Below are 26,207 nucleotides of genomic sequence, written 5' to 3'. Positions count from 1 at the left end.
TGTGTGTTGCCAGGAGTAAGCCAACACTCAAGTCTGGGATGGTCCCTGGGGACAAACATTATTTTGCTTCTTCAGATGTTGGAATTTGTCTACAGTCAGTCAACTGAGGCACACATTAGCTTTTGCTTTTTTACTGCCTGAACAAGATTACACTTTTGCCTCACTTCATCTACTTTTGCCTGCTTTTTTATTTTATTATTTTCATTTTCTTTGACTCCTTTTTCTCCTGGTTGTGGAAGAAAAGAGCACTGCTGATGTTCATTTAAATGATGTCGAAACCAATGGGACTTCTATGGCTGCCTTTGATCTTCACCCCCGTGTGTGTCATGTTGAATTCTAACTTCCTCCTATGGATAACTGCACTGGCTATAAGATTTACTCTCATTGATGGTCAAGCACAATACCCAGTGGTTACCACGAATTATGGCAAAATACGTGGTTTAAGAACACCTCTGCCCAATGAGATCCTTGGTCCAGTGGAGCAGTATCTGGGTGTTCCTTATGCCTCTCCTCCAACTGGAGAAAGGCGATTTCAGCCTCCAGAACCTCCATCATCTTGGACGGGTGTCCGAAATGCCACACAGTTTGCTGCTGTTTGCCCACAGTACCTGGATGAGAGGTCACTGCTCAACGACATGCTGCCAGTCTGGTTTACAGCCAATCTGGATACTGTGGTGACATATGTTCAAGATCAAAATGAAGACTGCCTGTATTTGAATATCTATGTACCCACAGAGGATGGTAAGTACTCTCAGGAGCACACTTCAGCTCACTCACCAATTCCTGCATGAGTTGAGTAGCTAGGTCTTTAAATCATCTTGCTCAGTTTCCCCCATATTTTATCTGTAGAAATGGATCATGTCCATGAATACTCATCATAAAGAATACTTCACAGATTGAACATGTTTGCATGAATTCTTCTTCATGTATCAGTGTAACACCACAATTTCATTTGCAGCCACAGTGTAACACCAGTGTATCCAGTGCCACAGGGCAGGGTGTGTAATCTTACAAATCTTACATCTGAACTAGAGCTGAGTTCAGATGAGGAACACAGGAGAGGAGAGAGGAACAGGGAAATAAACATTAACAAGAAGTAACTTTGTATTTTTCATTGCATGGATGGTACAAATGCTGCAGCATACTCATTTTAAAGAAGAATTCTCCCTTCCCCCTCTTTTTTATTATTATTATTTTTAATTATTTTATTTTACTTTATTTTACTTTATTACCTTGGAGCCTATGGTTAACTTATGAACACAAATGCCAACACACAACACCTTGAAAGTTTTCATGATCTCAGTCTTAAATATTGTAGCATTTTGGCATGCTAGATATATCTTTTGAGGTGCAAAATGGTATTGCTTCTTACAGAAAACAAGACCTTTTTTCACCAATCCTCAAACGATTATAGTTTATATCCCAAGGAAATAAAAAACTCTTCTGACAATTATATTTAATATTCTGCTGAATGCCAGTTCTTTCAGCCACTTAGAATGTAGTTACTGGTGCATAAAGTGACAGATTTCTCCCAGATATGCAAATCTCTTCACTTCAGCTGAGGGTTTGATTTGCATAACTAAGACATTGTTATTTCTCAGTAACCATACTCTAAATATGCAAATTTTGTTCTTTATTGTAATCCTTTTGACTTGATTGGCTTCTTTACTCAGAATTTCCAAGCTGTTTGGAAGCCTTAAACATACCACCTTTTTTTCCAGTTCTCATCAACTGAAGCCAAAAGCTAAAAGCTAAAAATAAAGGGATAAGGTTTGGGAATACTGGGAACACTGCAAACACATACTATCAAGCTGCTTAAATCAGAGGACTCTGAAAGACAAGGTGTGTGTAGGCTGCTCTGTATGTGTGTTTTGTTCACGCATATGTATTTACTAGAAGGAGCCACATGTTTCTTTCCCTCTTCTAGTTTCATTGCACTGTACCTCACTCCTAGGTTATTCCCATATATAGTTCCCATAATTCTTTATATTGTGGATTTTGTCTGCAGCTTTTAATTTGTCACTATGGTGGGTTTGTCCTAAGAAAACATTTAAGGTTAAGAATTTAATTGTTCTCACTGCTAACTTCATGTCATTTTAAAGGCCAATGTCATTACATTCATATATTCCTCTAATCTAGTAAAAATAAGTTTTTTGTTTTTTGTTTTCCATTAAATAAGGCAGAAAATTAGAAAGGGAAAGAATATATATATAAATTTCTAGAATAATATTTTATTTTATATCATGTGGGTAATAATGAAATACTGTGTGCTGAATGACTAAGAACCTACAAAATTCCTTGTATTGTGGGTAATAGCAAATGAGATTTGCTGTTAGTTTATAAATAAAAAGGACTGATAAAATTAATTGCACTCTTGTACACCTTTATGTCCACTTAAATTCTCATCATTTTAGATTTTTTGTTTATACAAAATAACTTCTTATAATGGTAATAAATTGTCTTTTATATATTCACTCTCAGGAAAAAAAAAAAAGTATTTAGTTGAATAAAATGACAGAAAAGTTTTGGTGTTGGTAATGAGCTGAAGGCTAGATTGTTCGTGTGTGATATGACAAGTGTTTTTAACCAGCTCCAACAGAGAACAAGAAATTTCAAAATGAATATATGGAATACATGATGTTTTAATTGTATGCTGAAATTTTATCACTACTTAACTATAGCTCAGTGTAGCTCTTTAGTAAGGAAAATACGCAACCTTCTGCTCATAAAGAAAACTAAGGAGAACTGACCTCCTAAGTTACTGTCTTCTAACCACAGTAAACATAAATAACCTTAAATTGTAGTCCATACAATCTGATTAAACACATTATGCTTCATTATATGAGTCATAGTTGGCAGAAATAAACTATGTTGTTAGAGACCATGAAATTAGTTTTTGAAGCAGTCTCAAAGTGAGTGACTTTGAGTTAAATTAACAATTCCAATTCTTTCTCAAGCATAGATTTATTTAGAAAAGCTTTGAAACTGTTTTATGTCTGCAATAAAAGGTGAATGGAATCATCCCAACTAATTAATGTTCTGACTATGAAACTTAATCTGAATCATTTTATGCCTTAAAAAAAAAAAAAAAAAAAAAGATAAAAAACACCTTCAGTGAAAAGAACTGATGAACTACTATAATGAATTAACTATGGCCACATGCAGTGCTTGCTTCAAACCAGTTCTAGGGAATTAATAACCAAATTGTAGCTTTGTTCTTTTTTTCTTTTCCTTTTTTTTTTTTTTTTTGGCACTGCATAACATGGCCTGTTTCTTATTGTTTCTGTGGTTTGGGCAAAGGGAACCAAATTTTGGTCATGTGCTTTGAATAATGAACTGAAGAATAAACACACACATTAATTCATCTGATTTCAGAATCATTTCACTAGAATTCTGCCAGTATAAACTAATGGAAACAAGAGTAAAACCCAGGCCCTTTAACTGGATAGATAAGATTTATATATTTGAATCTTATATTTTATATATTGTTTTATAAATTTATATCTTATATATCTTATATTTATATCTTATATTATATCTTACATTTATATATCTTATTAATAAATGTATAAGATATATTATATATTTACGTTATATACTATTATTTATTATTATTTTATTATCATTAATACTATATATTATTAATATTTTATTAATAATATTATTATATAATGAGATGTTATGTGTACTAAATGATTATGATTCAGTTTAAAGAAACACACTGAAATGAAACAACACAAAATTCGATAGTTGCTTAAAATACCTGGAGCATCTACATAAAGGAATTAAAATGTCCATTAAACATTTAGATCTGTAATAGTCATTGACTTTTTTTTTTTTTTCTGACCCATATGTTCTGGATTTCAAACATCAAATGGCAGTGGCTGAAAAACTTGTCAGAATTTTCTATATTAAAATCTTCCTAAAAAAAAAAAAAAAAAAGGATCCTTGTTTTTAGATATATATTTTTTTTCCGTTTTAAACAAAAATATTATTTATGGTAAAAATTAAAGCACATACCTAACTGAATATTATGAAAATTATGTCCATGTAGAATTTTATTATTTTACTTGAAAATTCACTTGAAATTCACTTGAAAAATTGTTTGTACTGACACTTTATGTAGGGTAGCTTTTATATTTCATTAGGTAGAGTATTTTGGTATTTGATTTTTTTTTTTCCTTTGACTTTGAAAGAGTTTTGCTACCACTATAATTCTTCAAGATATATTTGTTTTCTCATAATAAGTATAAACAATAAATACAATTTCTCATAACAAGTATAACAAGTATAAACAAATAGGTGGTTATTTTAAAGATAAGAATAAGCAATAAAGAAATATTTTTTAAAAGTCTAATCTATTATCATAAGGAATTGAAAATAATAATTGAAAAGAAATTAAAAGAATAAAAGAAATTTAAAGAAATATAGTAAAATTAACACTCTGTCCAAACTGTTTTCTAAACATTTATCTTGATCTTCTGAATAAACAATATCCCGTTTGTGGGGAGTGTATGTTGCATTCTCTGCTTTTCCAGTTACTTTAAACTGCAATTTTCCACAAGAATACTTGAATGTCAGTTTTGAGGAGGTCATCTAGGGAAATGATATTGAGGACAGCCTGTTTATTATAACTTCAGTCTGAATATAGGTTTATCTGCAGTGGAAATGCTAGATTGAAGAGGACACAGACTGTTAATCGGCTGTGCTTAATCCCTGGCCTTTATCAACTGAATCTGTGGATGCTGAAGGAGCTTGCTAACTCCTATCGTAACTGGGAAAAAATATATAGAAAAAAGATATATATTTAAAAGAACTTTAATAAGCTATATATCTAAAAGAACTTTAATTTGGATTTCTTTCATGATAAATGTAAAAGTTGTATTAATATCACATTGAGATAAAAATCTAAAACATCTTTTTGTTGTTTAAAACCTCTCTTCAAAACAAACAAGAAAATGAAACAAAAAATGATTTTTTTTTACAAACATATATATTTTACTTACTTTGTTATATGGGAAAAGGGTACATTTTATACAAGTGGGTAGCTCGTAAACCACCATATATCTACTAGGGATTGATTCATGAAGTATTTGGAATCTTCGGAGAACTGCTCAGCAGAACAGAGAACTACTCTGTGAGATTCTGAATCATTTATATCACAATAAGTACTGCTAAAGTGACAACAAAAAGTGGTAGGTAATGATACATATTAAGGATGAGTAGGCAGGTCATAATTTTTTGATTAGAATAGAGAAATTGAGAATGCTCTCCAGGATTAGTGATGCATACATGTATAACTGTAGGGTACCAGGAAGAAACAAAGTCAGCAAAGAGATCAACAGTATTCCTTCTCTGAGCAGTAGTGTGGTGGAAAGGTACTTGCTTCTTTAGACTCTGTTTCTAGTTGAATAAGCAATGAAGAAATCAACAACTTGATCAAAGCCAACAAAGAAGAGGTGTGTTAGGTGATTTCTATAACTTGGATGCTATGCCACTTTTTGTTATTAGGCAGATATCTGCTCAGTATATAACTGGATGTTTGCAGCCTTCTTCACATCATTTCTGTTGAATTGCAGCATCTGTTTAATTTGGAAAATATTTTTTTTAACAAAATTGTCTCTATAAAATTAAATTGATAAAAATCTGTTCAAACATTTATCTTTTTTTTTTTTTTTTTTTTTTTTTTTCGGGGGGAGAGGAGAGAAAGACAAAGACAAAAATAAACAAGATGAGTCAGCTTAACAACTATTTGATGACATAAAAAAAAAAAAAAGTAAGCTATTCAGTGGGTTATTTATTAATATGAGGAATAAAGGTACCTATATAAAAATAGTAACAGAATGAAAGATATATGTAATTTTTATTAAGTTTCTACAGTCTTGACCCTCCAAGAATTTATATAATTTCAAGTTTCAGTAGATATATCTGGAATTTATCAGGTAATCTCAAAAATGCAATTTTTCTACTGTTTCTTCACTGCTTTTGTAAATGTAAGTGCTATATAAGAAATCAAATCCAGGTTTTATGTAAATATCTTGAAGAAATCAAAAAACTAATATCTAGTGTTTACATCTCTGTAGTTTTGATACTTCCTGAAAATCTTTATCTATATCTTTATCTTTAATTAAAATCAATTATAATTTGTGTACTCGATGTAGAAATATACAGTTTTACTTCTCTTATTTGATGTATTTAGTTATATTTAAAATATTTATTTTTTTAATATATATTTAGTATATTTTATTTTATTTTATGGAGGATAATGTTTGAACACTTTTGTATTACAAATAATGTTTTTCTTCAACAAAACATTATATAACAATGGTTTGTTTTCATTTTTAAGATTGTCACAGTTTCTGTCAATACCTTTCAGTCAATCTCTGTCTTCTTTGGAAAGTTGCATATTGAGTATCAAAATTGCCTTGTCACTCAAATATATTTCAGACATACAGTACAAAAATTATACACAAATAGAGGTATCCCTTTTTAAAAAGCTTGTGTATCTATCCAAAGTGAGAGGTATTAACGATAGATAACAATTATAATATGAAATGTTAATGTTGGAATTACTGCATATAATCCCAGTCAAAAAGAACTGCAAAATTTAACAACAGAGAGAAAATCTCTCTCCATTTAGAAAGATAGAGTTCCCATTGTGTCAGAACACCTCAAACCTTTCACTGCAAGGGTTCAACATATCTCCACTTCTTAATCAAAAAATATTGCATCATCTGCAAGAAAGAAGAAGGCATATGTCTCACTACCCTCTGCCTACTAGGATAAAGCTATGGGTAATCCAGGCCCTTATTTCACATTGTTGCTTTTAACAGTCACAAATACCTTCTGACAGCAAAGAACAGGAATCTAATCTAGATGAAATAAAATTCTTAAATCTTTAGAGATAAACTCAGATTTAGTTGCTGATTTCAAAATGTTGTTCTTCCCTTCAAGAGTTGCCCATTCCACAGGCACTTTACAGGATTGTACCCAAATGGCTTTTTCAGGAATTGATATGCAATGAAGCCTAGAAAGAAGGCTCAGGATTCAATATGGCATTATCTAATCTGAACAGAACTTTTGGCAGAATTCCCCAGAGTCTCATCATTGCCTCATGCTGAAAAACCTGCTGGATGGGGGGGGGTGGGGGGAGAAGGAATGTTCTTTAAAATGCTGTAAATCAATGCTTCTACCACAGAGAGAAATTAATGTTAGTGCCCCTTTGGAGATGTAGAGGCTGTGAAATTTGGCTCTGTGATGAAAAAAATACAACAGTCTTTAGTCATGTGGGTCATGAGACAGATCAGACAGACGATTTTACTACATTCTGTCCATTGACTCCCAATAGTCTTTTTAGAGTATTTTTTGTTTGGTTGGTTTGTTTTGTCTTTATAACTTTTTCCGCTGCATTCCTGCAAAGCATTCCTATATATGCTGGCCCTATCTACTGTGTGTCTTCTTGCTTTCTTCCAAAACACATAACAACCTGACATCTAAAACTGAGAGTTTCTCTTCTACAAGCAATGGCATGGGTCCTTGGTAGATGTCTGTTTAATGAATAGTACAAAAAATACTCTAATGTTAGTAGCATCTTGATTATACCATTTTGACTAGCTTTGATTTCATTCCACTTATAAAATTACACTGGAAAAAATAAGGCTTTATGATCTCATTAATCGTGTTTCAGGTTTTGTTTTGTTTTGTTGCATAGCTCTGCACACTTATTGAAAGTTATTTGTATCTTTTTGTTCTGGTTTGATTCACTCTCCCTTAGTACATTAAGTGCAGCTTCAGACAAAACTGACATTTGCTGAATAGCTCAACTAACTAGCAAAGTTCATGAATCTGCATCTGTGGAAATACTTAAAGGAATTATTCTTTTTCTGATTAGCAGGGATCTGACCTGTTATAACCCTCAGAGATAATAGAGTCTTGGAGTGATTTTCCAAGAAAAATCTTTTAAAAGTAGACTGGAAGAGAAGTAGAAAAAAAATAAAGAACAACAATGTGGCCGTCATGGGTAATGTGTGAACCAAACAACTATTCATTTCTGCTCTATAAATATTTAATTATCTACAAAATAAATCAATAAATTAATAATAAGAAGAAAATTGTTCCTGAACATTGCACAGTACTTTGTTTTGTCATCCTTTTTTAAAGTGAAAGAATATCTCCAGCATTCAGTTCTTTGCCTCAGTGCTTCTTGCTTATAATTCCAGATAAGCATAATATTCTCCAAATGCCAGATAAGGAATTAAATGTTCACATTTTGTGATGAAAATGCATTAATTTTTAGCCAAATAGAGGACAAAACAAAACAAAACAAAAAATATATTTAATTTGTGTTTGTGATATTATCATCATCTGAGGGAATATGGATGTATTTGTTTTCTTAATATTTAGGGCTTTTTTTTTTTTTTTTTTTTTTTTTTTTAGTGTGGAGATTGCTCTTGCTCTTCTGTTGCACAAAGAGACAAGCGATAAGAAATAATTATGAACATGAACTAATGCTTACAGCTATCTGCTGGTGCTGATCTGTTAAAAATCCATTATAGAAATGTTATAATAAAAGGAAAATTTATCTTTTAAAGTTCTTGCTGTAGGCAAATGTCTAGTGAAGAATAAATTTATTGGCAATGGTAAGCCAACTTCATGCACTATATATAGGGAATTTTAGTCAAAAATAGGATTTCTGGTGTCTTGTTCCAAACTAGTTATTATCTCTGGGTTGTTGTTAAATAGATTTTTAATTGACAGGGCATGAAATATTTAATACAATGGAGAGAAATTACTTTATGCCGACTCAAATGAATGTCTGATAATCACTTGTAATGTTTACAAGCCATCATAGCTGGAAATCCTGGATGCATTGTCTGATTTAGTAAATATTCAGTTAGGCAAATGAAAGCCCAATTCAAAAATGTAAATTTTATCCTTTTACAAATAACTTAAAATACCACATAAAAGATAATTAGATTCTTAGAGTGGCTTGAAGATGTTAAGCAGTTAATTCTTCATTTGCAATACTATTGCACTGGTTCTGCTTTCATTTGCTATTCTTGCTTTATTTATCCAGCAGAGGGAGCACAAGTTTCCAGCAAACTCATTTTTTAAGAGCTTTGCAAATGGTGCTGGTGAATACAGTAGAAAAAAAAACATGCAGACAGGTTCTGGTTAATGCCCCTAAAGTAGATCACAAGGGATCCTGTGTACCTTTGCAAACCTGAAAATTAATAACACTGTGAGTGTTGGTTCTATTTTTGTGGAGTGAGGAATTTATGTACGAAATAAAACCTATACAATCAAAACATGCACTCACGCTTACAAATTTACAGCAAACTTTTTATTTTTATTTTTTAAATTAAATGATGTTTTAAATGAGAAGCATACTGAGAATATACCAGTTAAACCAAATAGCAAATGACACTACTTGATTTTAAACTTACTGAATAGCAGAATTGATTCTAAAGTAGAAAAAAAAATAGTTCTGTTAAGTTATGGTGAGTTGGCAGCAATATTTTAATAAAAAAGGAATCATTTTGTACTCCTAATTTATAGACTTGATTTAGACAGAGTCAGATATTTGTCAATGAATGCCATTGACTCTCCATTTTCTTTTTTTTTTTTTTTTTTTTTTTTAATATGCAAAACACCAAAGCATTTTGCACCCTCTTATTTCACCAAGGCAAAGAATGTTAAACATGCCTAAGCTTCTGCCTCACTAATAATATAGAGAAATTAGTTTTCACTGTATTCTTACTGGAGTTAAGTTATATTAAGTCATGCAAAATGCATGCCAAATTGCAAAAATAAGGGTTTCCCCTCCAAAATACCCTTCCAGACATAATGTAGGTCCTTTAAAATGACTGGTACATTAGTGTTCTTGCTGATTTGAGATGCTTTTCTCATCAGGACTCTTTCTACCTTACCTTGTAGGTAAGGTGAGGGTTCTTGTGCTGCCTTTAGAGAATAGGTACAAGAGTAGTACCTATTTAGTAACTGATGTAGTAATTGATGACTAGGTGTGTCTGTGGGAGTTGGATCACATCAGATGTTTACTATGATGGCATCTAAAACCATGCATATGGCATAATTATTATGCTTAGTCACTAACAATTACCTCAAAATATATTTAAGTCAAAGAAAATGACAGAAATGTTGTACAAAAAAGAACAGCTTAGTATGACAGTCTCTTAGTGGGATTATTTGAATAAAAACAGATAGAAGAAAGAACTGAATACAAATAAATGCAGTAATACGAACTAAAAAATAAAAAATAAAAAAATCTAACAATCCACCATGGATGGCTTATTCCTTATTTTCATTAACAAGGGATTATTTATAATACCTTCAGTCCTATTCCCAGAACAAAAATATGGTATATGAATTGAATAGGTAAATTTTTATTCTTAACTGTATCTGGTTTTGTTGTTGTTTTGTTTTCTTGTTTTTGTTGTTGTTTTTAACCATTTTCACAGTAACCCACTAAGGGATTTTCAAACTGCATTTCTTTTCTCTTTCTTCAGTCTCACTATTTGTTGTAACTTCTTGTTGTTACTGAGTTCTGTCATGGTCTCTTTGCTCACATTACAAGTGAATGTCTTATGTACACAAGGTATAGCCTCAATTTCAATTTCCACAAAAAGTGCTATCCAGATCTTTTTCTCTTGTTTTACTAAAGTTAGAAGCAAAAGAAGCTAAAAGAAGCAAAATCTGAGAAAACACGAGTAAGGTGTCTTAAGTAATTTTTGGAAAGGAGACAGCTACCAAATAGGTGGATCAGAAAAAGAACTATTTAGTGGGTGTGAATGAAACATTTGTACGAGGGAGCCTGCTTTTCTTTCACATCTTAATCCCTCTGTACTGCATTCCTTCAGAGACACACTATGCTTAGTGGTCTGCATTTGTATTGCAGGAAACTACGAGGATCTCATGAGGTCTGTGGTTGTACATTGGAATTTTCTTTAATTTAGTTCTTATGGTTTTGTTGGTTTGGGTTTGGTTTGTTTCTATTTCATTTTTCATTTTTATTGAAGCAACTCTTGCTCACAACTTATTTGTCATCATGAAATGTTTGTCCCACATCCCATTGTATGAATGTGCCCAACAAATATTTGGGATATTGCAAGACTTGAGGCAGGGATAATATTCAGGTATTACAAGCATCAGTTCTCTAAATGTATCCAGTTGCCTTAAAAATGTATCTAGGAAAATAGCGAAAGATCTCCATCATGTAATACCCATCTTGCAGTCAATTGACAATTCAAGCAGTCATTTAATCTTTTTGCACCTTTGAAAATATGGCCTGTAATACTTAAGATAATTTTCTCTTACATTTACATAATTGAAGAGGTTAGTAAGTAATGATAAGCGTAAAAGATACTAGCATATATCAATCTTTAGAAATATTATGAAATAATTTATGCCTCTTGTGAGTGTTGCTGCCACACATGTTGTTTCCTAATAGATTATCACACTTCTAAATGTATGCTCTTTTACCTTACTTGTTTTCCTAATAATACTAATTATGTTAACATGAATAATAATCAGGATGGCTTTAGTATTGTGATTATCAACTTACTTTTTAAAAAATCTAAATATGTAGCTTTTGGTTTTGGTTCTCTCTACCTCCCATTTCCTTTTTTTTTTTTTTTTTTTTCTGCACTATAAGTGGGTTTATTTTAAAGGATTTTTTCACCCTGAAGCTCTTACTGAATTATTTCTATATGTGATATTTTACCACAAATAAGCTAGTTTCTTGGCTGTTTTGTCACTTTTATGTTTCTTATGTAAATATTAGGTGGTACCGTACATAACTTGTAATTTACCTGCTCCATTTTATGTAGAGGCTCATAACAACTTAATTTCTAAATACACAGGGGTGAAGCAAAAGTACCTGAATTTTCATTCTTTTAATTATTCATTTTCCCTACCAAATGTATTGTATTTTACAGGGTTTGACTGAGATGATTTTAGTCATCTTTTACATCTGCAGATTTCGCTATGTGCTTCCACTGCACCATGTTTACTTAGATTTTTTTTTTTATTTATTTCTTAAGATGTGTTTTATTTCAATTTATTTTATAATATTTTATCTTAAAGTCTTGTTTGCCTAAGGCAACATTTTTTGTGAAACTTTTTTTTTTTTTTTTTTTTTTTTGAGAAGAACTGGGAGAGTATTTTGTCATATTTGCTTAATTTCTCCCAGAAAAATAAATAAATAAATAAATAAATAAATTATAAATATAAATATAAATATAAATATATTCCTTAGGCTTCTAATTTCTCTTCATTTTTTTTTTTTCTTCCCTATATACAAGTAATAAATAATTTAGTAATAAATTAGTAATAGTAACAGTTAATTAAGTAATAAATAATTAAGTTAGGCTGTTACAGGAACGTTGTCGATACTGATTTTTTTCCTAGGTAATGACCCATAAAATATGAGTTGTCAGGAATTCAGAAAATTTGATTTCTGTCTGAAGTGATATGATTTGGGATATGTAGAAAGATTATTTCTATACTTGTTGGTGTGAGTAATCTCAACAGGTGAGAACTTTACAAGATAGGTTTTCTAATCAATGCATTAGACAGATTTTGTAAAGTCTGAGGGGAACTGAGAGTATTTCTTACAGCTATCCCATGAAATTATAGATAGACAATCTGCCTTTGTGCCTTGGTTGCCCGTTTAGAAAATGAGGATCAAAATGGCTTTTTCTGATATGTCTCTGGGTGGTAAAAAGACTTTACCACCATTATACCATGATGATTTTAAAAAAAGAATAAAAATCAGTAGAGGAGTGTAAGCTTGCTATCAACATTTACATGTAATCCTTTGCTTTCAGTGTTCACAAAGAAAGTTGTTTTCCTTGTTTGTTTGTTTGTTTGTGTTTTTTTTTTTTTTTCTTTTTCCAAGAGATAGAAGACATGCTATAGGAAATAAGACTATATATATATATAAGACTATATATATATATATATATATATAGTCTTATTTCCTATAGCATGTCTATATATATATATATATATATATATATATACTTGACTAAATATTATTATATTATATTATTATATATCATTTAGATATTGAAAAATGGGGGAAAACTTTGTGGTTGGAAACGGTATATAAGATGCCATGTATTTAAAGTCAGAAGAGGTCAGTTAGCTTAATGATGAATGAAAGAAAAGTTGTTATTAACGTGTGTTGTATAGTTAATAGCTTCACAAAGCTTATCAAAAGCATGAATGACAGCAAAGCATATAATAAAATTAAGTAGTCAGAAATTGATTTTGGAAGAAAGTATGCCGTTTGCATGCTTATTCAACATAATGGTTTGGAAAATTTTTATCAGTCTTTTAATTTTCTTTACTGTCTTTCAACTAATAAAGAAATTACTCCTGAGTACAATATAAAGTGTTTGCTCTAACAGACTGACCAGGTGGCTCTAATCATTAGCTGGTGTAATTATTGCAGACCGTTCTGAAATGCATATTTCTCATGACCTATAAACATTCTCCTGAGACTGGATCTAATAAGATCTAATAAGATCTAATACTTGTACATTGGTCCATCACTTTTGGAATTCCAAATGATTTTTTTTAAGCACAAAACTTGTTTAGTGCCCTTTGCAGTGAGCTAAGACAGTGTAGATCTAAGGCTTTAACCTGTGTTGACCATTTTCATTTTCTTGTGGTTGTTAAGCAAATGTCACTGGGAGCAATCAACATCTCCCTTTCTCACTTTCTCCCTTTCCCACTTTGTCACTTCTCCCCAGAGCTTAATTCTTCAAAGACACTATGTTCTTTTTGCATGCATCACATTTCCTTTTTGCAGAACTAGAAAATGATTTTGTTGAGATAACCCAAGAGGCAGTCACACCTCTCCCTGTTCCCAGTTCTTTACTAATAATAAATAAATTTAAAATAATAATAATTTGGTCATGTAGTCCCTAATTTGCTTTATTATCAGTTAGCTGCAACCTTGACTGTGACTTTAATTTGATTTCAAATCTGAAATGTTTCCATGGTGGTTGTGTTTCCTTTCTACTGACAGGTACATTGTTCCATCTTCTCCACGATCTAGAATGGCAGAAAAGAGCTAAGAGTAGTCAACTGCAGTATAAGAAACAGCTACATGAGTTATGTGCACATTCTATAAATATGCTGACTTGTAGTCAAAATATAAAAAGTATTAATGATATTTAAGCTAAAGCATTTTATTTTATGATTGTTGTGAGTTTAAGGTATACATCCCATGAATTCATCCTATATCTCATCTGAGTTGTAATGGTAATGGTTCACACCTTGGTAATTTAAACATGTTGGATCTAGTAATTAAGATGACATATAAATAATTGTAGTCATTGCTTTTGAAAATAATATGAACTTCAGGTGAAACAGAGCAATAGAGCAAGGTTTACCACCCTATATGCTTATCAGCGGTGAAGTCAGATGATGTCACTCATTTAGCCTACGATCATTTTTAAAGTTTATGAAGAAATAGTGTTAAGATCCTTATTTACAGTTTTCCAAAAATGTGTTGGCTTGCCTATAACCCAGAAAGTTTGTGTGATCTTGTGATTTTTTTCATGAAGAATGAAAAATCACTGACATATTTGACTGATTTCTTTGAAAGTTACTTTTGTATTTGTTGGCTATTTCATGCAAAGATATACTCAGATAATTCTCATTACTCTTCTTTCCTCCTTACTGTGTGATAGGGTATCAAAGATAACATCATGTAAGGAAGCTAAAGACAAACTCCACATTTTTTTCTGTAATGTCATATTCCATAGGTAAGGCTATTGGCTTAAGAAATTAATAAAGAAAAACAAAGCGTTTCTTTATTTTATGAACAGGGTTGTTAGTGGTATAGATTGGAGGAAATTACTTTAAGAAAGCTGGATGACCTCTCTTTTCTTCTGAAAAGAAATATTTGAGTGCAGACATTATTAATTTTATTTTATTTTATTTTATTTGGGGGTGGGGGGAGAGCTAGGAGGGGGCAGTTATATGCTCTGTTAGATATAATTTAAGCACTCCATTTTCTTTTCTTCAGTTCAGTAGATGGTAGATCAGATCTTGTCCAGTCTCCTCTCAGAGCTCCCATGGAAGTAATATCTGATAGAAGACAAGTCACAAAGTGTGTCCACGTTAAATACATGTATTTAGGCATAGAGATGGAAGAAGCTGGGCATGTTTGGGAACAATCCAAAACTTTAGCAATGTTGGGAACTACTAACACTTAGCAAATGCCCACACAATACATTTCTCTAGTTTGGACCTCATGGGGCAGGACTGACTTGCCAGCATAATTGTTGAAGGAGGAAGCAGCAGCGACATACAAAAACTTCAGTAATTTTTACAGTCATAGAATCATAGAATGGTTTAGAAGGAACCTAAGATTATCTAGTTCCCGACCTCCTCCTCCTCACCCCTCCCACCCCGCCATGGGCAGGGACACATTCCACCAGACCAGCTTGCTCAAAGCTCCATCCAACTTGTCATTAAACACTTTCAGGGAAGGGACATCCGCATTCTTCATTGGGAAGGCCTCGCCCAAATTCATAACAGGCCAAAGAGAATGTGGAGCACATCATTTCAGCCGTCTGGTGAGAAAGGCTTTTAAAGAAAATCTACATATTTCCAGAAAGAATAATACAGATACCAAAGGATAAATGGTTTAGAAAGGTTGTGATGAGATGCACACTTTTCATTACAACCTTTCCCACTTTTTTTTTTTTTTTGCTGTTGTTATTGTTTTTAATAGAACAGCATTTTAACTATTTCTTAGCTGTTAATTATATCTATCTTCAGCTTTATTTACAAATAAGTTACTTCTCTAAACATTTGTCTTTTTATTTTGTCATTTGGACATTTATTCAGTCATATTTGATAGTTCTTTTTCATCTTTCAATATAGGCCAAAACCAGTCCTTTATTTATTCATAAGTATATTCTTGTTTTCTAGAAAAGTCTTGATCTACGCTTTGATATTGGGATGTTGTCTTAGGTTTCTGCAGGTACAGATACTAGTTTTGTAGTCTGCAAATGACTATATGGTAGGCTGACATTGACTTGTAAAGAGAATTTACATAATATTTTAAAAGATTAAGTATATTCCAATAAGTGGAAATGAGGTCCGAGCAATGCTTTGTATTAGATTGAAAGTATTCAGTTCAAGAGCAGTTAAACTGGTGAAGAGTTCTTGCATTAAAAAACTCTTAATTTCTAATATATCCAAGTATATATGTTAATTTAAAAATATATTACTTTTCCCTAATCTAATCCATACTTTAGTAACCTGAATTAAAATATTTTAGTTAGGGGTGCAACTTTATGGCATTAGCCATTTTAAGGGCTAATGAGGGATTTCCATCTCAGGGAAGATCATGACTACTCTGAATCAGGAAATTTGAGTAGCTTAAGGCAATCTATTTCCATTGCATTTAAATAGATTAACTTTGCAGTTATTAATGAGCATTTGTACCTGGATAATTAGAAACTTCTCATGTTTTAGTGCATTCTGGAACATCTTGTGCATTCTGTCTCTTGAATTTTTCATTCTCATTCTTCTTCAGTTACCATATTCATACATATTATATGTAAAGATGCAAAGATGTATTCTTAGTTGTTTCTTTTTTCTTATTTGTTTGATTTACTTCATTAATACGTTACACAAATTTTGTTACAGATATGTTGGTAGTTCTTAAATTTTAAGAATTTATTTTGTTACTTCTTTGCTATCTCATGGACTTCTCTTTCCCCAGATCACTAATTTCTTTTCCAGTGTGTCTGGTAAGTGTATCTAAAAATAGTATTGCTGTATTTTATTGCACACAGTGGCCATCTAACTATCTGTTCTTCCTTTTCTTTATTGTTTCTAACGATCCAGATGGATGTTCCCTTAAAATAAACAAACAACACCAACAAAAAGATTTTTTTTTCATCTGTATCAATTTTAATTGTGTATTTACCCATTCCATGATTACAGCATTGTATTCACTAGAGATTTCTGTATCAGCCCATGTACTTAAGATTTCACTAAGCTGCTAAAGAAGCACAAAATTATGACCTTACAAGATTGATAACATCATTAGTTAGCATTAGCTATCTTAGTAATTATTAGTTAATTTCTTTCACCTGTTTCTTCTAGGACAGGCATATAAGAAACTGGAAGCAGGTATTCTGAAGTAAAATATAGATGTGATTTTACTCTTACGGATATCTTCACTACAAGAAACTAGCTCCACTTTCGTTGATCATAGTCATATTCAGGGGTACATGAATCTTTGATCTGACTCCATACAGTCATACTTATATATATACACATATATCTATTTTTTTTTTTTCTGCACCAATCTTGTAGATAAAAGGAATATTTTTTTCTTTAGAGCTGTCAGCATAGCACATCCATTAGCAATAAATAGATGTAAACCTTTTAAATTAACAAACTACCTCAAAGCCTGCAAGTCTCCAACTGCAAAGTCTCCAAGTTGTATGACAATTTAGACGGCCATTAGGAAAGTTTTTGTGTAATTTTGTTTGTTTTGTTGTTTTTTTTTCCTGTCATTTTTAGTGAACTTCTCATTTCACTGTATTTGTATATAAATATTTTTTCTCAATATTCTCAATTTTCTCAAATATTCTTAAACTTTTAAGAGTGTCTTCTGGGATGGATGCAAGTAAAAGAGGGCAGAAGAGAAATGGAGACTCTTGTATTCATTATGGGCATTTAAGGCATTTATCAAGAGTATGGCAGGCAGTCTGTTTTCTCTGCTAAGGGAGCATGAACCCACACATTCTTAAGACGAAAGTACTTCAATCACTATGAAATAAGGTTATCACAATTTTAGAGTGATTTTTTTCTTATCCATTTCTATTTAGAGGACATAAGAGTTGAATGATTGTTGCTCTAGACAGCATCATAGAAAACTTTGCTAATGTGCTGTTGGAGGAAGGAGAGTTAGGGTTTCTAACTCCTTCTTCCATGAATACTTACTTATTTCGCATTCTGAGTATGGAAAATGAAGCTACATCAAGAAGTTTATTTTGAAGAAATAGAAGTGATACTTCAGTATAAAGCCTATCAGTTACAAAAACAGCTAAAATCAATTTATGTTCCTTTTAACCTCCTTTGACTCTGTCACTTTCTTCAAGTTCTCTCTTTTTTTTTGTTTGTTTGTTTGTTTGTTTTTCCTCCCTGTCTTGACACTTTCATCAAAATTGATTTCCTTATTTACACCTTTCTGGGAATGCAAGAAAAATTCAATGCACTCAATTCTCATTGGATCATTGGATATCTTATTCAATCTTCTTTCCTTTTCTTTCCACTAAAACAGTAAGGCATTCTTTCATCCCTGGAAAATTTAATTGTGAAAATTCTATGGTTTACTCCATCCTAACACGAATATTTAATACATTTTCACCATTACATTGCATGGATAATATTGTTTTCAATCCTGGATTTGAGAATAGCGAATTTTAATCCCTGGGTATGGGGATAGCAGACTTCAGGCTGCCCAAGGAACTAGTTAGTAAGGTTCCCTGGGATTTTGCTTTTGAAGATATTTGGGTTCATCAGTGCTGGTCACTTTTTAAGTATCACTTCTTAAGAGAACAGAAACAGGCAAATCAAAAATGTCAGAAGTCAAGTACCCAGGACAGAAGGCTGTATGGATCTTATTGTAGAGTTTAGGTCAACAAAGAAAGTGAACGGCCAGTGGAAACAAGGTCAAGTCACATAGGAGGACTTTGGAGATGCTGTTTGCCATTGTAGAGAGAAAATTTGTCAAGTTTCAAAGCTCAAAGTTAAAGTTGGCCAGTACTGTGAGGAACAATAAAGAGGGCTTTTAAAAATATGTTAACAGCAAAAGGAGGACGAGAGATAACACTGGTCTGTTAATTGATGAGGATGGTTACCTCAAATATAGGCACATACTCAAAGCAGAGACATTTAATGCCTTCTTTCCCTCTGTCTTCAACACTGATGATTGGCCCTGGGACCGCTGGAGGACCCTGGAGGACCATGACTGCAGGAGTGACAGACTCCAAGGCAACCCTGAAGTTGTGCTGGATTTATTGTTCCAAGAGGATTTATTGTTCCAAGTGAATACATATAAAGGCCTGATGGAACTGATGGGATTTATCCCAGGGTGCTCAAATAACTGGCTGATGCCATCACGAGACCTCTCTCAATTATTTTTCAGTGGTTCTGGGAATCTGGAGAGTCCCCATTGACTGGAAGCTGGCAAATGTTATCCCATAGGGCAAGAAAGCAGACCTTGGTAATTACAGGGCTGTCAGTCTCTCTTCAGTGTCTAGTGTGGTGGTTTTACCGTGCTGGGCAGCTAAACACCACAACCGCTTTCTCACTCCCCCTCCTTAGATGAGGAGGGGAAGAAGTAAAACAAAGAGCAACTCATGGGTTGAGATAAGGATAATTTAATTAAAGGGAAATAATAATAATAATTAAAGAAAGATTATTATGAAATAATTTAACTAAAGGGAAAAAAAAAGGAAAGGGGAAAAGGGAGGGGGAAAGGAAAAAAAAAAAAGGAGGAAAACAAACAAATAAAACAAATGAAGGCTATGTGGAAGTGCAGCAGAAAGAAATTACTCTTTACTTTCCACATATGAGCAATGCTTGACCAAGTCCTTGAAGCAGGGCCTCAGCACACATAGCTGGTGTTCGGGAGGAGGACTGACGTTTTCACAATGAGCCCACCCCTCCCCTCTTCTTCCTGTTTCCACCTTTTATTGCTCAGTGTGACATCATATGGTATGGAATATCCCTTTGGTTGGTTTAGGTCAGCTGCCCTGGTGATGTTTCTCTTCTCGCTTTTTGCCCACCCTCTAGGAGGGTTAGAGAGAGGCCCAATGCTGTGCCAGCACTGCTCAGCAGTAGACACAACACTGGTGTGATAACACTGCTGTTCCAGCTAGAAGTGCAGGGCACAGCACTGTATGGGCTGCTGCAGGGAAAGTTAACATTCCAGCCAGACCCAGTACACCTGGTAAAATCATGGAGAAGATAATTCTGTGTGTTATTGAAAAACACTAGAGAAACAACACAGTCATTATTCATAGCTAACATGTATTCAGAAGGGGAAAGTCTTTAATATTCTTTTATGAAAAGGTCAACCCACCTAGCTGACCAGTGGAAGCCAATTGATGTAATCTTTTTGGATTTCAGCAAAGCTTTTGATACTCTTTCTCTCTTTCTCTTGATACTCTCTTTCTGGACAAAATTTTCATCATAGAGCTAGAAAAATACTTAATATGATGTGTGAACTCTTGGCTGATGGCTCAGTCTCAAAGACTTAGAGTAAACAGGGTTGCATCAGGCTCTTGACTAATCAATAGGCCAGTTGTCTTTAATGTTTTTATAAATGATCTGGAAGCAAGACTCAAATACATACTAAGTATGTTTGCAGACAACACTAAATTAGGAAGAGCTGTTGACTCCTTCAAGATTTTTGCAGAAAGATGTTGACAAATTAAAGAGCTGGGCAATCACAAACCACATGAATTTTAAACAGTGCTGGATATTGCATGCAGGACAGGGCACTCCTGCATGTTTGTCCACAGTGAGCAACAAGAAAATGGAGAGCTGTCCCTGGGAAAGGAATCTTGGGGTTTTGGTTGACAGCAAGTTGAATGTGAGTCAATAGTAAGCCCTGGCAAACAAAAGGGCCAACTGTATCCTGGGGTGCATCAAGCACAACATTGCTAGCTGACTGAGGGATGTGATTGTTCCTCTGTACTTTGCACTGGTGTGGCCTCACCTCAAATAGTGTGTGCAGTATTGGGTGTCACAGTATAAGAAGAATATGAAACTCTTTGCATCCAAAGAAGGGCTACAAAGACAGTGAAGGGTCTATAGGGGAAGACTTATGAGGAGCAGCCAATGTTACTTAGTTTATTCAGCCTAGAGAAGAGGACTATGAGGGAAGACCTTACAGTGGTGTGCAGCTTTTTCAGAAAGGGGAGTGGAGAGGGAAATGCTGGTCTCCTCTCTGATGACCTGTAGGACCCAAAGAAACAGCATGAAGTGCTGGGAGGTTTATGTTAGGAGAATGTTCTTCACTGAGAGAATGGTCAGGCACTGGAACAGGCTCCATAGGGCACAACGCTAAGCCTTCTGGAATCGAACAATTTGGACAACACTGAGATATGTGGTCTGATTCTGGGATGGGCCTATGCAGAGACAGGAGTTGTACCCAGTGATCCTTGTGGGTCCCTTCCAACTCAGGATATTCTATTATTCTATGTTTTGTTTGTTTGTTTGTTTGTTTTTGCTGTCAGCAGCTCTCATGTGGCCCAGCAATGCAAAACTATGTGAGCAAAACATTACTACCTGGTATGATAAGAAAAGCAAACAAACAAACAAACAAACAAACAAAAAGAACTACAGAAAGGTTTTCATAATATCTTAGAACCTACTTTTAATTTGGTCCTGTGGAGGACTATATTTGAATTTGGTATCTTTTCAGATGAAAGTCATAAGAACAGAGTACAGTGGCTTATCCCTGCCCCCTCTGGTGCATGCTGCACTGGTTAATATAATTATGCTGACTGGGGTGATGGTTACTGCTGTAGAGAAGGTAGAGCTCCTAAATTAATCTTTGCTTTCCTCAATGGGTACATTAATTTGGATCTTTGTTATTCAAACTACTGTTTTTTTTTGTTTGTTTGTTTGTTTGCTTGTTTTTAAAATGTGTAGCAATGTGAAGCATTGAAATTAAAGCTGAAATTAATTAGCAATGTAATTATTTTTATAGAATGATTGACATAATTCCACGAGGTTGATTTCCCTGTGAAACTAAACTAAAAATATATTCACAAAAGAAATCTTATAGTCTTTCTAATAAAAACAAAACAAACAAACAAACAAACAAAAAACTAGAACAGATGAGTGTATGTATATGGCAATCACAAAAGAAAAAAAAAAAAAAGATCTGTTTCCAGTTTTCACAGGATGTTTCAAATCTACTTGATTAATTAATGTTTGATAAAAAAGTTATTTTTACATACATACAAACTAGATGAAAATAGTAAAATAGTACCAGTAAATTGTTAATATGCTTGCAATACAGAGTAGAATTGTTTGGCACTGATAACAAACAAATTGCAGCAACACTCTGCTGGACCAAATGTGCTCTTTGACTGCAAATTAAGACCAGCAATATCATATGAATAACAACATTAGGTATAGAATAGAGCTAAAAGGAATATTGATTTCTCTTCTAGATCTGTAATTAGAGCAACAGAGAGAAATATTTTGCGTAATTATAATAATAGAATAAAAAGTGTAATAGCAAAACTATTAAAGATCTCACAACAGTGAAAGATTTTTCCACAATAAACTTCTTTGGAAGACAGCAGTAAGGTAGGCAGTCTGGTCTCAGAAAAGACATCAAATAATACGTGGGGATACCAACCTCATTCAAAGCTTGTCAGAGTGGTAGCATTGTATAAATGTTCAACTGGAATATTGAAGGTATTTCAGCAGAAATGAATACTTGTCAAAGTTGAATAAAGTAGGACATAACGGATTTATAAGAGGCTGCCCTGCAGGTGTTACTGTTCATGCCTATGCAGCACCCTTCACTGTTATTTAATTGCATCTTCAAGGATGTAGCATTTGGTGTTTCATCTCTACTGGAACTGCAATTTGGTGTTTCATTGTTACCTAAGAATATACAACAAAAAGCTTGAGATTTCCTCTGACTGCTCAACACTAGAAATGATGAATATATCAGATCTCACTGGAAAAGCTCCATGACAGGAGATGTGATAGTGTACAAGTGTGAATGTGTAACTCGGGTGGAACTGGGGGACTTGTGTCCCCTATGTGGTCCTTTCACAGAATCACAGAAACATTTTCATCACTTTCATCATATTACTTTGTACCTGTGATCACTTTCATCACATTACCTTGTAGATCCTAGGTACAGCTTGGTGCTCTGGTGTGTGAGGTTATAATTACAAAGAGGGATTGTGAGTCCATGATGATTAGCACTGAGAAGTATCAAAAAGGTGTGGCATTTGGGACTTACGTGGTCTGAAGCCACCTGAAAATAGTACAGATAAATAAATGATATGTTTGCTCTCAGAAACAGAAAGACATAGATGAGGTGAACAAGAATTCTTTATATTACTGCAGATGTTTTTTTTTCAGTCACCCTGTACTATTTTAGATCAGTTCAAATATGTATTTGATACATATACATTTTTTTTTCCTTCAAAGTCAATTTAAGTAAAAGGCTAGCCTAAAGTAGAGCTTATCAAATTTTATTTGGAAATCTAAATTGTACAGCAAGCTTAGGTTGCTGAACTTTGTGTGTCTGTGTGTAAAAAAAAGTACAAATAGTTTCTGTGTACTAGAGAAGGAAGGGAACTGATCAACTTTAACTTGACTTTTCTTGTTCACAATAATTAGAAAAAAATAATATTTCATTTAATGAAATAAACCAAATGATATCTTAATTTCATGTAAACAGTAGTAATTCAATTTAGCAGTATCAGATATTAGAAACAGATTTTTCTGTTTGTCAATATTCATTTAAGCTAATACTACATTTACTTCAGTTTTCTCTGACATGGAAAAAACATGCAGCACTGTATTGTTTAGGTTAAATTGTTACAACCATTATATATTTGTAATGTTGTAATAAAAAAGGATTTTCATCCTACAAATATAATTTTTTCCCTATGTTAACATTGCCATTTGATAATAATAAATCCATGATATTCAAAATAGTTGCCATCAGAAGTATACATTTGTGAGCTGGAGATTTAAAAATAAAATAAAATAAAATAAAATAAAATAAAATAAAATAAAATAAAATAAAATAAAATAAAATAAAATAAAATAAAACAAAACAAAACAAAACAAAACAAAACCACAGCATTTTGAGATGTAGGATGTTTCTGTGATTAAATGTAATAGTCTAATAGTCAGCTGCTAGAGGCAAAACCTTGGCAGAAGGTCTTCAGTATAAAATACTATGCTAAGTATTGCTAAGCTAACCTCAAATGAACCAATGTATCTACATTGTGCAGTGCTGTATGGGGAACATAACGGGTTGCTTCACCCAAACTAAGTGTTACCATTTAATATAACCAATTAGCTTGGGCAGGAGGAATGTAAAACAAGTCGTTCTTCTTCCAGTCACCAGTAAGACTGGAAGCAACAACCCCAAACAGCACTACAGGCTGGGAGATGAGTGGTTGGAAAGCTGCCTGGCGGTGAAGAACCTGGGAGTATTGGTTGATAGTCGGCTGAATATGAGCCAGCAGTGTGCTCAGGTGGCCAAGAAGGCCAACAGCATCCTGGCTTGCATAAGAAATAATGTGGCCATCAAGGCTAGGGAAGTGATTGTTCCCCTGTACTCGGCTCTGGCGAGGCCACACCTCAAGTACTGTGTTCAGTTCTGGGCCCCTTGCTGCAAGGTCACTGAGGTGCTCAGGTGAGTCCAGAGAAGGGCAATGAAGCTGGGGAGGGGTCTGGAGAACAAGTCTTAAAAGGAGCGGCTGAGGGAGCTGGGATTGTTCAGCCTGGAAAAGGCTCAAAGGTGACCTTATCCACTCTACAGGTACCTTAAAGGAGGTTGTAGTGAGGTGGGGGTTGGTCTATTCTCCCACGTGCCTGGTGACAGGACAAGGGGGAATGGACTAAAGTTGTGTCAGGGGTGTTTTAGGTTGGATATTAGGAAGAGCTTCTTTACGAAAAGGTTTGTTGGGCATTGGAATGGGCTGCCCAGGGAAGTGTTTGTCTATATATTTACTGATATTCTTCATTCATTCTCATTAAATTAATACTTTACAGGTTTTCAGTTCATTTGAATGAGCTTTTATATGTGCATTTACATGGATTGTAGTCGAGGTTGGCCACCTCAGAGCTGGTGCAGCCATAGCTGCAGCACCCGACCACAAGATACAGGGGGATCTTGGGCCCTTGCTTTGCCAGGGGAGGCGCTGGACTGCAGCGTGACCAGGCCGCACCTGCCATCTCTCCAGAAAGAGGCTGACTGGGAGTGGGCATTGCCAGGGCAACAGTGACTGCACCCACTCCCTCTGACTAAAAAACAGCCTCTGTGAAGGTGGCAACGTGTCCCTGCCCACCATGAGGGGCCAGCAGCACGTGCATACTGCTGTGCAGCTGGTGTGGCAGGGCATGGGACCTCTGCACTCAGTATTGGCAGTCTGAGAGGTCACACACCTATCATGGTGTCCACTAGGCAGAGAGCTCTCTCCAGAAAGACTGTGGTGACCCAGATGCAGGGCCTTCTCAGAGACGTGGCTGTTCAGGCCTCTTGCTGCAGGGAGTGCCTGAGTCTGCCACTGCCAGGGAAGGAGGGCAATGGGGAGACCTCCTGTTTTCAGGTGGAACATCTGCTCACCATGGTGGCTTAGCTCAAGGAGGAGGTGGAGAGACTAAGAAGCATCAGGGCATGTGAGCAGGAGATTGACTGGTGGAGTAACTCCCTAGTGTGCCCGTGAGAAGGGCACTAGGGGGATGCCCCCCAGAGTGTGGTAGAGCCCCAGCCCAGTCGCTGTTGGGCAGAGGGAGGGGATCAAAAAGATGAGGAGGGTTGGAAACAAATCCCAGTTCGGTGCTGCAGGCAATCCCCTTCCCTACCTACTTTGTTTCCCCAGGTGTCCCTCTGTAATAGGTTTGAGGCCCTGGATCTTGAAGGACAGGTAGGTAAGGATGTGGTGGAAGGCCTGCCTATAAGGTCATGCAGGAAGAGGCAGTTGACACTGTGCCTCAAGACAGCCTCCAAAAAGAAAGAAAGAAGGGTAATTGTAGCAGGATATTCCATATGAGAGGAACAGAGGACCCAATATGCAGAGTTGACTCTCATCAAAGGGAAGTTTGTAGTCTTAGAGCCCAAATCAGAGATGTCACCAGGACACTCCCCAGCCTGGTGTGCTCGACAGACTACTACCCGCTACTGATCTTCCAGGTAAGGGGGTAGAAAGCTGCATCCCGTAGTCTGAGGGGAATTATGAAAAACTTCAAGGCCTTGGGATGGCTGGTGAAAGAGTCTGGGGCACAAGTCATTTTCTCCTCCCTCCTTCCATTCTGGGGTGATGTCGTGGGATGGAACAGAAGGATCCGGTCCATAAATGATTGGCTATGTGACTGGTGCTACAGACAGGCTTTAGGTTCTTTGATAATGGCTGGTTTTATAAGACACC

General features: G+C 34.5%; 1 protein-coding gene across 2 annotated transcripts in view; it reads left to right on the top strand.

Annotated features, from left to right (window-relative positions):
* Window positions 1-269: 269 nt before the first annotated feature.
* Window positions 270-26,207, top strand: part of NLGN4X (neuroligin 4 X-linked) — a gene marked incomplete at its 5' end in the record, with an annotated part of 125,026 nt that continues 99,088 nt past the window's right edge. For both annotated transcript variants that reach the window (XM_082752016.1, XM_082752015.1), the window contains one exon: window positions 270-741. In XM_082752016.1, the coding sequence (XP_082608142.1) occupies window positions 270-741 (472 nt within the window). The remainder of the gene's footprint in view (window positions 742-26,207) is intronic.

Source organism: Aythya marila (assembly GCF_965140915.1).
Source record: "Aythya marila genome assembly, chromosome: 1".
Classification (NCBI taxonomy): domain Eukaryota; kingdom Metazoa; phylum Chordata; class Aves; order Anseriformes; family Anatidae; genus Aythya; species Aythya marila.
The sequence above is the reverse complement of the archived record's forward strand: the minus strand, read 5'-3'. Positions and strand labels throughout refer to the sequence as shown.